Consider the following 17,684-nt stretch of genomic DNA (forward strand, 5'->3'; position numbering starts at 1 on the left):
AAAAAATCATGTGGCGCCATGGTTTCATCACTTTACAGTGTCGCAATGACCGTCTTTTTGCAGTAAAGGACCAGTCATAGTTCAATGAGTGGGAAGATGACATGAAGCGACGCAAGGCTAGCTGCACTGAAAACAGATGAGTGCAGCTCCCGATCGGGGTGAAGTTCATGGGATTTTGTACACAGAATGATAAGAGCAAACATTATTTTAACATATATTATTATTTCACACTCAGTATTTTAACTTCAGCGCTGCAAGCCATATATACAGTGCCTGACAAGACAGATTTTCTGATACGCAAAACAAGTACTTTAAAGGAATTCCTTAGCTTATACTGCCGTTACTGTGGCAGCCAACAACAGCACAGCAACCCTCCGCACATTTTTATATATAGTTATATTGAAAAAGTTTCAATTCAGTCTATCTTTTTTTTATCCCGTTTTAACGGATTTCTATGGAGACCGGAACACGAGAGCACCCAAACGGAAGTTAGAATCCATCATGGTGCCGCTCATCGGTTATTCAGGAAAAAGGTCTATAGCCAAAATGGCATGATCATAACAGCTCACCTCAGTGAATATTTGACTGTAAGATTGATAGTCGAATCAGGCTCCTCCTATCGAAGCATCGATTATTTGGGGTCACCCCTTATATACTGTATATATATAATATTTATATATTTGTGACGGGGTTGTGGTTTTTCACTCAAAATGGCCACTGGTCCTCATGTAGTGTAGGAGAACAGACCATGTACGGCAGCAATAAAATAAATACATTGTATATACTTATGGATTAAAATAAAATGTTGAAAAATACTAATTTTCCATCTTAATTTTATGTGACGAGGTTGAGTTGTTAAGCTTGACATGTATCCTCCCTGACCATAATACGCCTCAAAAATATGAATGAAAACTATGATAATACTACCCATTTTCTGCACCACTATTAAAGAGACCTGAATAAGTCATTTCTGGTAAATGATGTCTCATATGTGTGGAGAATAGAATTATATACAGTATGGGCACAGAATTGTTAGTGTTCAGAATGAGGGACATAACTTTTTTTTTAATATATAAAATATCTTGCATTGTTTAGAAAAAAACAAACAAAAAAAAAAATCACAAGAAAGGAACACAAATAAATGCTTACATTATTGCCAAAGATCATAGAAACTATGCACATTTTGTTAATAATTTTCTAAGTACAAACTGCCTGAAGTACCCCAGGGTGCTTTAAGATAGATAGATATTATTTTATGCTAAAAATGATTAAAATTCAATAATAATTTGTATTCATTAAAATGGGCATACCAAAGTATTGTGAAAAGCCTCTAACAATTCATTTTGGAAAACCACTTTAAAAACTCGGGGCAGAAATATTACTGAATGACCCATATATAAAACAGCACTGGTAAACTGTACTACACTTTACTATCATAACTTTCAAAGAATCATATATCTGCTTGCTGTCATGGCCGCATTACCATCTCAGTGTGCATTCATTTTCAGTAATTAAATGGTCTGTTGTCAATTATTTCCTACTTATACTTGCATAAAAATATGATTTTAAATTTGACAGGCAAAATATTAAAGGTTATTATAATGCTAGGATGCTATAAATGTGGGTGGTAATCCCAGTTTGGACTGTAGCTCACGTGTAACCAGCACTAATCAAAAACATACACCCAATTTTATCCCTGCACACATACCCACACACCAGCCATGCATGCAGCTCATCCACCCACACATACACTCTGCTGCACAGACTCGACTGCTTAACAAGGCATACACTCTCTAACTGCACTGGAGAGACTAGAATGAGTGTGTCAGTAAAGGTCAAATACTATATGTGCATCTGTGCAGACACAGTGACCTTTGCTTCACTCCTCTCCTTGTCTGACACATGTAGCCGCAGAGAGTTTATATCACAGCATCTAACCAGAGTGAGACAGACTGAGCAAAGGCCCAGTGCAGCTCACTCAGGAGAAATTAAGTATGATGATCTTATTGACAAGGACTAAGAGGTCAGCGTTTTGCAAGTTAGCATGGTCCATATAAGGGCTTTAATAAATTAACAAACCAAATTAAACACTACAGGTTGGAAAAATGGTCTTGATGCAAGTTAAACATGCAGTGACACCCACACAAACATTTTCTGTTCAATAAATCTGACTGAATCAAAACAATTTAAGCAGTTTAAAGCTTCAGTGTGGGATTTGAATTCCATGTAGATTACCATTCAGATGTAGATTTCACAACAATAACGTTTGTAATAATTCCCAACGGCTCACTCCTGTTAGCCATTTCCTAATTTATGGCAGATAATATCTTTCAAAAGTGGTCTTTTTTAATAATACGCTTATTCAGCAAAACTTCATTAGGCAAGGCTAGTTATTTATATAGCACATTTCATACACAGTGGTAATCCAAAGTGCTTTACATAAAAGGAAGTGAAATAGTCATTAAAAAAAAAAAAAAAAATCACAACAATAAAAACAAGGAATTAAAATAATAATAATAACAAGGAAATTATATAAAAATTGATTTAAAATGAATTTAAAACAGTTAAGAATAGAAAATGATTATACATAAAATACAGTGCAATCAGTTCGGACGTAGCACAGTGCTCATTCAACAAATGCACAGCTAAACAGATGAGTTTTGAGTTTTGAGATGTTTTAGCACATCTGATCTCTTCTGGAAGCAGGTTCCAACTGTGGGCGGCATAATAGCTAAAAGCGGACTCCCCTTGTTTTGTGTGAACCCTTGGTATTTCTAACCGACTCGATCCTAATGATCTGAGGGGTCTGTTAGGTTTATATTCTGTGAGCATATCGTCAATGTATTTAGGTCCTAGGCCATTGAGTGATTTATAAACGAATAAAAGTACTTTAAAATCAATCCTAAATATAACTGGAAGCCAGTGTAAGGACCTGAGGACTGGTGTGATATACTCAGATTTTCTTGTTCTAGTCAGAATCCTGGCAGCAGTGTTCTGGATGAGCTGCAGCTGTCTCATGGTTTATGGTAATCAATTGATTGGGCTTGATTTATGGTAATCAAATTGATTAGAAGTGATAGTAGACCTGTCACAAAAATAATTCTATTTCAAACAAATGTTGTTTCTATCCATCAGTATAGAAGGAAAGGAAATGGAAGGAAATGCTTCATGTTTTCCACAAACATATTAAGCAGCACAATTGTTTTCAACGTTGATAATAATAAGAATGTTTCTTGAGCACATATTCAACATATTAAAATGATTCCTGCAGAATCATGTGACACTAAAGATGGGAATAATGGCAGTTGAAACATCAGTTTTATTAACATTAAAACAGAACAGTTATTTTAAAGGGGTCATGACCTTTTTTTTTTTTTTTTTTTTTTTAATATGTTCCTTGAGTTGTACTTATATACTGTCAATAAAGTTTTTATTTTATTTTTATTTGTATTATAATATGTGGAAAAATTATTATTTTCTACCCTCATTCTGACCCTCTGTCTAAAACTACCTGTTTTAAGGGGTGGGTCCTTTAATGCTTGTCAGAAAATCAGCCACTTTTGCATGATGAATAAACATCATTGCATTGGAAACAGCATCAATGCCTCCTCTAGGTTCTTTTTTTTGTTTTTATATATTTGGACACAGGCCCAATTTTTATTATTATAGCTGTTGACCAAAACATATTCAAGTTGTAGTTATATAATGAATACGGGCTTAAAGTGCACACTCTGATCTTTAATTTGAGGGTATTCTCATCAAAATTGGAAGAAAGGTTAAGGAATTACAGCTCTTTAATTTGTACCTCCCCCCTTTTTCAAGGGATCATAAGTAATTGGACAATTGACTCAACAGCTGTTTCACGGAGAGATGTGGGCTATTCCTTCATTATTAAGCAGGTAAAGGTAATATTGGTAACACTTTACAATAAGGTTCATTACTTAACATTAGTTAACTACATTAGTTAACATGAACTAAGATTGAACAGTACTTCTTCAGCATTTATTAATCGTAGTTCATGTTAATTTCAGCATTTACTAATGCATTTTTAAAATCACAAGTTGTGCTTGTTAACATTAGTTAATGCACTGTGAGCTAACATGAATAAACAATGAACGACTGTATTTTTATTAACTAACATTAACAAAGATTAATAAATACTATAATAAATGTGTTGATCATTGTTCGTTCATGTTAGTTAATACATTAACTAATGTTAATAAATGACACCTTATTGTAAAGTGTTACCGTAATATTACATCAATTAAGCAGGTAAAAGTTCTGGAGTTGATTCTAAGTGTTCAAAGTTCTAAGTGTGCCATTTGCATTTGGAAGCTGTTGCTGTGAACTCACATTATGCAGTCAAAGGAGCTCTCCATACAAGTTAAACTTCAAAAACAAAACAAATCCATCAGAGAGATAGCAGGAACATTAGGAGTGGCCAAATCAACAGTTTGGTACATTCTGAAAAAAAAAAAAAGAATGAACTGGTGAGCTCAGCAACATAAAAAGGCTTTGAAGTCCACGGAGGACAACAGTAGTGGATGATCAGACGATCCTCTCCATGGAAAAGAAAACCTCCTTTCACAACATCCAGCCAAGAGAAGAACACTCTTGGTAGGCTCGTCACTGTCAAAGCCTACAATCAAGATAAGACTTCAAATACAAAGGGTTCACAACAAGGTGCAAACAAGGTCAGATTAGACTTTGCCAAAAAAAAAAAAAACATCTAAAAAGCCAGACCACTTCAGCAAAAGCATTCTTTGGACAGCTGAAATTAAGACATGACACTTGGATCCAGCGTAATCAAGTGTCAGCCGTTATGCGACCAGTGGGTAGGGTCTATGGTGAGAAGAAGGCTCTTCGTGGATGTCTTGCTCTGGAGGCAGTGTTTATGTAAATGTTTGTGCCTGGGTGACATCATCTTACACTCAGATCCAAACAAGCCGTTTTTGGAGCTTGATTAAATGAATAATTTGTTTATAATGAGGAGGTTGATTTAAGCTATGAAATTTGCAGGATGTTTTAATGGTACAAAGTCCTCTGATATGCCAAAAGATCAAGGCAAATTTGATTTCTCATGTCATGACCCCATGAAAAAAAAAAACACAATATAAATTTTTACTGCATTTTTATCAAACAAATAGAACTCTGGTGAATCTGAAACTATTAAAAAATATATTAAAACAAGAAATATTTTCAACCTCAAACCTTTAAATGCTAGTGTATATAATACAAAATAAATATTCAATGTAGTAACCCAGTTGATTGGTAGAAACTCTGTTAGAAACCACAAATGCCAGTGTTACTGCTGTTCCAATTATTCCGAATATGCTTTGCTTATGGCACTGCTTTTTTTGTGTGGTTTAAAAAAAAAAAAAGTAAAAACATAATGCATCTGTGTGTGTGTTGGAGAAAGGATAAATAAACATTATATACATAAATATAATGTATATATATGTGCTGTCAATAAAAAGAAAAAACCTAATTAATTTTTAAAAAATTCCCGAAATTAATCGCGATTAATCCCATCTAACATTAAAGTTTTATAATAGGTCTATACTTTTATATTGCAATTCAATCTTCAAATTAATTTAGAAACAACATAAAGACAGTATATGAAGAATTCATTTGCAAAAACAGATAACTCCATTATCTTGGACCCGGAAACGGAATTCCTTGTCAGGACTTAACAAGCGGATTATCATCAATGATGGAAACAGTTGTTTAATATTTTTGTTCTACAATACTTTGAGGATTCACTGATAAAAAGAAAGTTCAAAAGAGTAGCATTTATTTAAAATAAAAATATTTTGTAACATTATAAATGCCTTTACTATCACTTTGATCAATTTAACTTACACTCCCCAAATAAAAGTAATAATTTCTTAAAAAAGACTCACTGATCCCAAACATTTTAATGAAAGTGAGTGTGTGTGTGTGTGTGTATATATATATACAGTACTGTTTCTAGGCATAGGCGAGCTAGGCGGTTGCCTAGGGCGCCACCAGCTGAAGGGGCGCCAGTGAGCACACGTACTGGTACTACATTTTAGCAGGGTTGTGATAAAGAGTGGCACGGTCACCCTGAAATATGACTGCTGCCTCCACTGGATCCCCAACATCATTGGGCTAGAGTACTGTCAGTCTGACGATGCCTGTATGCCATTGGATCAGAGCGCTGTCAATTGCTGCCTGATCGTTGCATGCTTGCATTTGGAGCGCTCATCAATGCCATTAGATCAATGGGCTCTGTCAGTGCTTTGGCAAGGTAAAACTTATTTATTTTTTATTTTTTTTGCCATGCAATAAAGCTAAGTTCAAATTTAAAATATTGGTACAGTAAATAAAGTGCACAAAATCAGTATTTTGTTTAGGCAGTATTTGTGGCAGTTGATAAATCGTGTTGCGAGATTTGTCCAAAAGGTGTGCGTTTTTGCGCCAATGCATTGTTAAAGGATCAGCGTGTCATGTAATATCCCTATATAAACTTTAACAGCCAATTAAAAAATATTGGTATAGTAAAATTCGCTAATTCACGAGATCAATACATCCTTTATTAAACTGCTTTGTTGAGTTTAATACATCCTTATGGAGATGTCGAAATGCTGAACAATTCATTCACTTCTAACACAGCACTTAATGGGAGAAGTGTCATACACATAGAGGGCAGAGTGTCACATTATTTAAAGGGGAGGTTCACATCTTAATGAGTAGTAAAGGATTAAGTAGCTGTATTGATTACTTTTATGCCACTGATTAGGCTTTTATATGTAGTTTGGGGCAACAAAGGGTTTTATAGGTTTGACTGAAATAATAATGCAATAACTGACACTTTAAATCAATGTTTCAAGCAACAACAACAAAACAATTGAACAAAAAACAGATCAGGACAAAAAGTAGCCATTGATAGTATATAAACATGTATCCAAATGTAATCAAAATAATTTATGTGTTATTACTGTGTAAATTATGTGCAATGTCTTAGCTACTAGGGATTGTTACATAATAAATTGTGCAAAATGTTTATCTTAAAGGGATAGTTCACCCATAAAAGGAAAATTCTGTCATCATTTACTCACCCTCAAGTAGTTCCAAACCTGTATGAATTTCTTTGTTCTGCCGAACACAAAGGAAGATATTTTGAAGAAAGTTTGTAACCAGGCTGTTTTGGGGCACCATTGACTTCCATAATAGGAAAAAAAAAATACTATGAAAGTAAATTGTGCCCCAGAACGGCTCTGTTTCCCACATTCTTCAGAATATCTTCCTTTGTGTTCAGCAGAACAAAGACATTAATACAGGTTAGGAACTACTTGAAGGTGAGTAAATGATGACAGAATTTTCATTTTTGGGTGAACTATCCCTTTAAGTCAATTTACAAATAATGCATTCAGATTTGTGGAACTCGATCTCCACAAATTATTATCGTTACTATGACAACCAATTTGAACGTAACAAGAAACTGGTGTCTGAAAAGAATATATATAGGGGCGCCAATAGGGACTTCGCCTAGGGCGTCAAATTGGCTAGAAACGGCCCTGTATATATATATATATATATATATATATATATATATATACATTATATTAATTATTTCTGTAACAATACAAAAAAATAAGTGATATTAGCATACTGCTAGGCTAACAATGTAATAATCTAATAACTCTACAAATACATAGCACAGAAATTTTAAGCTGAATTTTTCACTTTCTAATTAGATATAATTCTTTGTATTGAAGCTTTTGGGCAACAAAATAAATCTAATCTAATTTTAATCGCATTTCTTAAAGTGCCCCTTTTCTGGTTTTGGGAGTCCCCGACAACAGGTTGAAACGCATGCAAGGTCAAAAAACAATTAAATTGTCTTATAATATGCATTTATTTTTACCTTACTTGCTCAACGACTCCCAAACGATTCGCTCAACGATTCATTTTTCCAAACCCCTCCTTTGCGTGACGCTAATCTGCGGTAATTAGTCCGATTGGTTGATTTCATTTCCATTTCATCATGCCTGTAATGCCTGATAAAGCAGTGTTTGTGAGTACAGTGCTGCTTTGCGTACATCCGTTTTTACCGCTCCAAAAGCGTCACCTAGTGGCAAAGAATGAATTTGCATTTTTGTTCAGACCAATGCGAAAAGACCAACAAGTGGCCGGGCAATATGCTAATGTTTCTTGTTGATGTCAACATAAAATGGCTTGGGAAAGTTATAAAAATGACTTGTTTCAACTCTTTCAACTCTTTCTTTTGAGAGACAATAACTTTATATACGGTGCACTTTCAGAATGTTTTCATTCACTTAGAGCTGTGTTACACACTGCATGAAAAAAAAAAATCCGCCATCTTGAATAAATCGTTTCCCTCATCACTAGGATAAGCTTGTTTGCTAAGGATAAAAAATTATGCTGCCTTTATATTTAACAAAAATGAGGTCTCTTTGAAGAGAGCATTTTAGACCAGCTTTTGCGTCAAGACTGCATCTATGATGTCTTAAAATACTGTCTAGGTAGGCAGCACATTTAACTTAGGAAGAGAGCTATACAGTAGTCCTTCCCACTTGCTCTTCAACCTGCAACCTCATAAATCCTCATAAATATCAACTACAGTCTGAAAATATCTCACATGCCTCTGAAGAGAGCAGGCACAGTTCAAAGACAAGATGAAAAGGCAGAGAGAAAAAGAGAGTGCAAGAGGGGGAGCAAGGGAAAAGAACATCAAGAAGGTGCTTCTTATGAAAGGTGAAGCGTTAAATGCCCTTAGGTATCGATTTTATATCACAGTCAGATCTTAGATAGCTTTAATGGATTCTTAAAATGCGGCGAAATCTTTCCCACAAAAGAAAGCCATTTGCTTTGAAAACGGGGAGGGAGATGAGAGCGGGAGAGACGCTGCGCTCTGGGGCCGGCATAAAAGAATATGTCAGCTGTGAAATTCACGTCACGGCACCTTGAACTAGATGAACTGGCGAGACATGGAGGAGAGAGAGAGGAGCGGGCAGAGGAGGGTGGGGGTGGATGGCGGACCCTGAGGGGCGGAGGAAAGGGCTTTTGGAGTGGGAGAATATGAGAGAGAGAACTGACAAGAGTGTCGTGACTGAAACCACAGACTGCCCCCTGGAGACTCAGGCATGCGTGTCAACAGAGTACTGCCCCAAATACTCGCTCTCTCACTAGAATGATTCACTCATCTCTCCCACACTCTCACGCAGGCACATGTCACCTCTGCTGTTTCTTCTTTTGGTTCTGGATAGTTATTCTTGTTCTCTTCTCTGACCTGGGTAAGGTCTGTGTGCCAGTCATTTCAGTTGTTAATATGAATCCTGATGTTGGTCACGATTGTTGATGTCTCACCTCTGCTGTGCTTTAGTAGTGAGCTACTAAACTGCCTGTCTGAATCTTTGCTTGCTTAATTTTTGCACTGTAATATAAATGACAGGTTTATCAGCTATCTCAGCACATCAGTGATGGACACTTGTCATGGTTTTGTTAGTATGACCCTTTGTTATTACTAGCTTTCATTACCAATTGTTTGCTTTGTGCAAGCAGTATTTGAATTGTCAGAGATCTTGCGTTTTACTTTTTTACCTCTAGAGGTCGGTAAAAAAACATTTAAAACCAGATCAATACAACCAAATCAATTGTTTCAATGTAGCCTAGTTTATCAAGTAAAATCCTAATATCTCAAAGTCAAAAACACACAATCATGCCCAACTATTAAATATATTAAATATTAAAAACTCCAAGACTCACACTATATATATTTTCCTGTGCACCAAGAGGAATGTAGAACTCTGCCTCCTTGATACAAATCATTCTGCCTGTGGTCATTTGGTAACATTTTACAAAGTTCATTGTGTTAACATTAATAAATGCATTAGGTATCATGAACTAAAATGTACTAATTTTACTAAAGCATTTATTAATTTAGGTTAAAGTAATTTATAAATCTACTACACTTCAGGGTTTAATTTATAGCTTTTTATGATACAGTTAAAATGTTTTAATTTATTTACCTTTACATGTTAAAAATATACACTACCTTTCAAAAAGTTTCCTATGCTCAGAAAGGCTGCATTTATTTGATCAAAATACAATACAAACTGTAGTATTGTGAAATATTATTACAAATAGTAATAAAAAAAAAAAAAACTCTTTCTGTTTGAATATATATTAAAATACAATTTATTCTTGTGATTGCAAAGCTGGATTTTAAGCAGCCATTACTCCAGTCTTCTAATTACTACTAATTACAACGTAATTAGTCACATGATTATTCAGAAATTGTTTTAATATGCCAGGTTTGGTGCTCAGCTAAATTATTACTGTTGAAAAAGGCTGTCTAGTTTAATCATTTTGTAAAAACTGTGGTGCATTTTAAGGATTCATTGATAAATATAAGGTAAAAAAGAACAGCATTTTTCTGAAATGGACATTTTTGTCAAATATTTCTGTATTGCCACTTTTGCTAAATAAAAGTCTTTCTAACCTCAAGCATACCTTCAACTAACAGTAAGATTTCAAAATGTATTGTAAAATTTTACTTTCTGTGCCAAGTTTTCCCTTTTACAGGTAAAACGTCATTTAATTTTCTTAGATTTGAACCCTGGTTTGATGTTGAAATGAAATGAGCATGTTTTTGTCAATGCATACCCACACTAAAGACTATACAGAATTTTTTTTTTATAGTAGCTAGTTCTTCCTATTAAGTGCTCAGAAATTGTATACATGTGCAGTCTGTTAAATCTATTTCTACACTGACAGGCTATGGCCCATTTACAGTATGTGTCAATAACCCTTCTGAAACTCCCACCTATAAGTGGACAGGGGGGAAATATGTGCCTCACCTCTTCCTGTAGGGTAGCCCTCTCTTCTTTGAGCTGCAGTATGTTACTCTGAGCCTGATTCAGCTCCTGTGTCTTCTGCTGCAGCTGTGCCTCTCCTGTCCTCTGCTCTTCCAGGAGCTGATGCTGCCTCTGGGAGGCGCTCTCACAAACATGCTTCATCTCTTTCTCCTGCTCTTTAATGTGCTCCTGCAGCACTGCCAACTCCTCATGGAGCTCCTGCGTGGCTGAATGAATGAGAGCAGGAATCTAGAGCAAAAGAGAGAAGGAGAGATAGACATGCAAATATAGTTTGAAAAAAAAAAAGAAAAACACACACACAGAGGCACCAAAAAACATTTGTGCTGATGACCATGACTAAATGAAGTTGCCTGCATTTTTAAATCATCTTTGTCAAAAAAAGGTAAATAAATAAAAATAATAAATAAATAAATAAAATTTGTGTCTGAGAAATTTTTCAAACTGAAAACTGTCATATACAGGTGCTGGTCATATAATTAGAATATCATCAAAAAGTTGATTTATGTCACTAATTCCATTCAAAAAGTGAAACTTGTATATTATATTCATTCATTACACACAGACTGATATATTTCAAATGTTTATTTCTTTTAATTTTGATGATTAGAGCTTACAGCTCATGAAAGTCAAAAATCAGTATCTCAAAATATTAGAATATTTACATTTGAGTTTGAATAAATGACAATCCCTACAGTATAAATTCTGGGTATCTCTTGTTCTTTGAAACCACAATAATGGAGAAGACTGCTGACTTGATAATGATCCAGAAGACGAACATTGACACCCTCCACAAAGAGGGTAAGTCACAGAAGGTCATTACTGAAAGGTGTGGCTGTTTACAGAGTGCTGTATCAAAGCATATTAAATGCAAAGTTGACTGGAAGGAAGAATTTGGGTAGGAAAAGGTGCACAAGCAACAGGGATGACCGCAAGCTTGAGAACGTCTTCAGGAAAAGGGCTACCAAGCCCCTTCTGAACCAGAGACAACGTCAGAAGCATCTTACCTGGGCTGTAGAGAAAAAGAACTGGACTGTTGCTCAGTGGTCCAAAGTCCTCTTTTCAGATGAAAGTAAATTTTACATTTCATTTGGAAATCAAGGTCCCAGAGTCTGAAGGAAGAGTGGAGAGGCACAGAATCCATGTTGCTTGAAGTCCAGTGTGAAGTTTCCACAGTCAGTGATGATTTGGGCTGCCATGTCATCTGCTGGTGTTGGTCCACTGTGTTTTCTGAAGTCCACAGTCAACGCAGCCATCTACCAGGACATTTTAGAGCACTTCATGCTTCCTTCTGTTGACAAGCTTTATGGAGATGCTGATTTCATTTTCCAGCAGGACTTGGCACCTGCCCACACTGCCAAAGGTACCAAAAGCTGGTTCAATGACCATAGTGTTACTGTGCTTGATTGGCCAGCAAACTCGCCTGACCTGAACCCCATAGAGAAGAGGAGATTGTCAAGAGGAAGATGAGAGACACCAGACCCAACAATGCAGATGAGCTGAAGGCCACTATCAGAGCAACCTGGGCTCTCATAACACCTGTGCAGTGCCACAGACTGATCGACTCCATGCCACGCCGCATTGCTGCAGTAATTCAGGCAAAAGGAGCCCCAACTAAGTACTGAGTGATGCACATGCTCATACTTTTCATTTTCATACTTTTCAGTTGGCCAAGATTTCTAAAAATCCTTTTTGTATTGGTCTTAAGTAATATTCTAATATTTTGAGATACTGATTTTTGACTTTCATGAGCTGTAAGCTCTAATCATCAAAATTAAAAGAAATAAACATTTGAAATATATCAGTCTGTGTGTAATGAATGAATATAATATACAAGTTTCACTTTTTGAATGGAATTAGTGAAATAAATCAACTTTTTGATGATATTCTAATTATATGACCAGCACCTGTATATGTCACCAATAATAATCACCAATATTATTATACCAATAATATATTATTAGTAATAGCAAATAATAAGAGCACCAATAATAATTGATAATTAACACAAAATCACTGTATTAGAATGATTTCCGAAGAATTATTTGACACTGAAGACTGGAGTAATGGTACAGTTTTACCATCACGGGAATCAATTACATTTTATTCAAATAGAAAACATGACAATTTTAAATTGTATTAATATTTAACAATATTACTGTTTTAATTTATTTTTCATCAAATAAATGCAACCATAGTGAGAGTAAGAAATTTCTTTCAAAAACATTAAAACATTGTAATTATTCCAACTTTTGACCCCTAGTGTATATATAGAGTAGATCAAGATATTTTGGCATCACATCAACTTGCCATGAACCCCTTTGCTCCCAAATCTCCTGCCCATTTTGGCAGCAACCCCTCATCTGTGGCATGCAGGCAGACAAAACCTCTCAACATCATTTCTGGACCAGTAGACCTGCCTCCACCAATCTTCCTCCGGTCAAACTCACAAACACATGCACACACTGAGTATCAGGCTCCACCGGACAGACAATAATCAGACATCATTTATGGCCATGAACAAAGGAGAGGTGTGAGCCAAAAACCAAACACTCTCAGAGAGAGACATGGACATAGACACAGGGGGCTCCATGAGACTGTGTGTGTGTGTGTGTGTGTGTGAGTGAGGGGGAGGGGGCATTAAGTGCTGTAAGATGAATAATGGATTAAATCTTGTCTTATGACAACTTTTCTCTGACTGTTGATAATTCTTCTTGTTTTAATGTAAAGAGAAACTAAGATACAATACATTTTCCTTTGTGGTTTAATAATTAATGCATCAGAGGGTTAATTAGTCCAGTGGGAAACTGAGAGCGATTCTAGTCTCATGTTCGAGCCCTCCAAGAAAGTCAAACATGTTTGTCTTTACATTAGGATTATATGAAAATGTGAACTCACCCAGTTGAGATCAAATGGCCAAATAAGGATATTTACGTGCCATGTCAATCATTGTATTCATGTTGGCTACATATGAAAAACATTATACCATTTTCACTCTAAATATGGTGTAACTGTCACGGGGTGAACGAGACGTGAGACGTGCAGATCCATGTGCAATCTTTATTCAAAGACGTGGTCACAAAACGGGCAAGGGTCAGAAAACATGACAGTTACAACACAGGCAAGGCATAGAAAATTCTTAGTCCAGGCGAGGGTCTTCGATCGACAAACAATATCCAGAGGGCTTGACAAGAGGGGTAATCCGATAACGTGAGCACTAATCCAGGCAGGGGCAAACAGAGTCCGAATGGCAAGACAAAAGGGTATCCGAAAAACAGAGGCAAGAATCTAAACACAGGAAAACAGGCTAGGCATGAAAACTAGAACTGGCTCCGTAGAGTAGCTATCACTAGGAGAGTGATGAATGCTATACAATACTCGGCAGCAAGAGAGAGGAAGTCCATGGCTTATATAGGGTGTGTGATTGGTTACAGCTGTGAATGAAATCAGTGCAATGGATGATGGGAAATGTAGAGAAGGTGGAGCAGAAGACCACCACGGGCAGAGCAGGTGGAGCAGAAGACCACCACGGCGGAGCAGACGGAGCAGAAGACCACCAGGCCAGAGCAGATGGAGCAGAAGAAACTGAACTGGGACCTAGAAAACACTGAGACACACGAGACAGACAGAGCATTTATAGCCCCAAGGGCCAAGGCAGGGAACACAAAAAGTTAATCAGGAGTTTCTCTGGTGACAACTGAACAGGCAGACAGTTCAGTGACTGAAGCTGGGTAGACAGACTGTTCAAAATCGGGTCCATTGACTGTAACTGGACAGACGGACTGTTCATAATTAAATGCATTGGCTGGAATAGGATTGGCAGATAGTTCACAATCAAGGGCACTGACAGAGGCTGAAGTAGATAGTTCAGTGACAGAAACTGGCAAGACAGAAAGTTCAAGATCAGACTCAGTGAGGGAAACTGGACTGGCAGGTAGTTCACAAACAGATTCATGGGCTGACATGGGATGGATTGACAATTCAAAATTAGTTGTATTAACTGAAGCTGGACTGGTAGACATTTCAGTGACAAACTGGACAGACAGACAATTCATACTCAGACCTAGTAATAGAAATTGGACAGATGGATGGTTCAACAACAGACTCAATGACTAAATCAGGACCAACAGATCAGTTCAAATTCAGACTCAACAGAAGCATTTAGACAGACAGCTCAGATTTAGATTCCTTGACAGAGACAGGTAAGGTAGACAATTCGAAATCAGACAAATTAGTTGAAACGAGACGGACAGACAGGTCACAATCAGCCACCATGGCTGGTTCAGAACAGGGCGAGATTTCAGAGTTGGCCTCCTCAGCTGATTGAAAATCAGCCAGACGAAAGTTCACAAATGGCCTCTGTGGCCAGTTCGGGACAAGGCAAGAGTTCAGAGAGAGCCTCCTCGGACGGCTCAGAGCAGGACAAACGTTCATAAGTGGCTTCCGTAGCCGTGACAGGACAGGTAGAAGGTTCACAGACGGCCTCCATAGCCGTGACGGGACAGGACGAGAGTTCACAGATGGCCTCCATAGCCGTGACAGGACAGGACGAGGATTCACAGACGGCCTTCATAGCCATGACAGGACAGGCAGAGAGCTCACAGGTTGATACCACTGACACCTCTGGAGGTTCTGCAGCAGATGCTGCCACCTCTGGAGGTTCTACAGTAGTACCATCAGGAAACAGGGAGAGTTCAGCAACGGTTCCTTCGACTGTGACATGACAGGCTGAAAGTGCATTGCTGGGCGCCAGCACCATGCAAGGAACTGAAGCAAGCACCACCACTTCGGGAGGTTCTGCAGCATTAGCCGCCATCTCTGGAGAAACTGCAGCGGGCGTCGCCGTCTCTAGAGTTTCAGTGGTGGTGTATGCAGCCCAAGTACACCATAAAGCGATCCCCATTGTGGGAAGCGCTACAGACAGGGGAATTAGCTCAGGAACAGGAGGGCTTGAGTGAGTGGGTTTGGTGATACCAGCTTCGCGTGCTGACATCAGCGGTGGGTCCTCCACGCTGGATGTCAGTCGGGAATTCTGACGAACTGACCTCGGAGATCTGGGTGCAACAGATAGGAGGTGACCGGACTCTGGACGAACAGCTGAGGCGCAACTTGACTCTAGGCAGTCAGCTGTGATGTGACGAGACTCTGGAAGATCAGCTGAGACGTGACGAGACTCTGGGAGATCAGCTGTGACGTGACGAGACTCTGGAAGATCAGCTGAGACGTGACGAGACTCTGGGAGATCAGCTGAGACGTGACGAGACTCTGGATGATCAGCTGAGACATGACGTGACTCTGGAAGATCAGTTGAGAAGTGACGAGACTCTGGAAGATCAGCTGAGACGTGACGAGACATTGGAAGTTCAGCTTGAGACGTGACGAGACTCTGGAAGTTCAGCTGAGACGTGGCTTGACTCATGAAGATCAGTGAAATTGACTGGACTTGACTTGACTGGACTAGCGAAGATCAGCTGTGACAAGACTGGACTCATGACAATCAACTGTGACTTGACTGGATTCATGACGATCAACTGTGACTTGACTGGACTCATGACGATCAACAGTGACTTGACTGGATTCATGAAGATCAGCTGTCACTTGACTGGACTCTGGCAGATCAGACGATACATAGCGAGGTTCTGGCAGATCATATGAGATATACACAGGCTCTGATACAGCATCTGCGATGTTAACGGGTTCTGAGGCGGCAGCCGCGGCATGAATGAAGTCCGAAATAACAACTGCGACATGTTTAGGATCAGGAACGACGGCAGTGTCAACACAGTACTTTGTTGTCGCCATCATTTTGTGAGTTCGCTCCGTGGCCGCCATTACACGAGCAGACACGGAGTCGTGTTCCTCCGCAACACCCACAGTGAACACCAAACCAACAGTCAACAAAGCATAGTCCATAAACTGACTGAGAGATGAATGGGGACCCTCGTGGATTAGTTGTGATTTGAGCAGCTGATTTATGCCTTCACAAAAGAAGTCTATGAGCACACAGTCCGGCAGATCAGAAAAATATGCGAGATCTAAATACTCTTGTACATAATCCTCAAGCGATCGCAAGCCCTGCTCGAGGGTTAATAACAGTCTTGCATTGTCCATACCTGGCCAATATCCACATGAAAAGCTGCTGGATCCTTGTGTGGCCAAGTTTTCTGTTACGGGGCGAACAAGACGTGAGACGTGCTGATCCATGTGCAAGCTTTTATTCAAGAACGTGGTCACAAAACGGGCAAGGGTCAGATAATATGACAGGCACAACACAGGCAAGGCAAAGAGTATTCCTAGGCCAGGTGAGGGTCTTCGATCGACAAACAATATCCAGAGGGCTTGACAAGTAATCCGATAACGTGAGCACTAGTCCAGGCAGGGGCAAACAGAGTCCGAGCGGTGAGACAAAAGGGTATCCGAAAAACAGAGGCAAGAATCTAAACACAGGAAAACAGGCTAGGCAGGACTATGACTAGACTATGAAAACTAGAACTGGCTCCGTGGAGTAGATATTGCTAGGAGAATGATAAATGCTATACAATACTCGGCAGCGAGAGAGAGGAAGTCCATAGCTTACAGTATGTAGGGTGTGTGATTGGTTATAGCTGTGGGTGAAATCAGTGCAATGGATGATGGGAAATGTATTCCAGGGTATAGTGAAACAGTCTGTGCAGTGTGAGAGTCAATATGATGGAAGGGCGACCTCTGGTGGTAAGGCCACAGACCGGATTTATGACAGTAACCAATCAAAAATACATATTTTCTTATATGCATGAAGCTTTCTTGGGGTTGTACCATTTGACACCCCAAGAACAATCTGAC

General features: G+C 38.3%; 1 protein-coding gene across 10 annotated transcripts in view; it reads right to left on the reverse strand.

Moving 5' to 3' along the window:
• lekr1 (leucine, glutamate and lysine rich 1) overlaps positions 1-17,684 on the reverse strand; it is a 126,198-nt gene that overhangs the window by 22,685 nt on the left and 85,829 nt on the right. For all 10 annotated transcript variants that reach the window (XR_009267106.1, XR_009267105.1, XM_058752342.1 and 7 more), the window contains one exon: positions 10,848-11,093. Coding sequence is in view for 8 of the 10 variants with exons in the window: in XM_058752342.1 (XP_058608325.1) it covers positions 10,848-11,093 (246 nt within the window). In the remaining 2 variants the exon portion in view is untranslated. The remainder of the gene's footprint in view (positions 1-10,847; positions 11,094-17,684) is intronic.

The sequence above is a fragment of the Onychostoma macrolepis genome, chromosome 18 (genome assembly GCF_012432095.1).
Source record: "Onychostoma macrolepis isolate SWU-2019 chromosome 18, ASM1243209v1, whole genome shotgun sequence".
Classification (NCBI taxonomy): domain Eukaryota; kingdom Metazoa; phylum Chordata; class Actinopteri; order Cypriniformes; family Cyprinidae; genus Onychostoma; species Onychostoma macrolepis.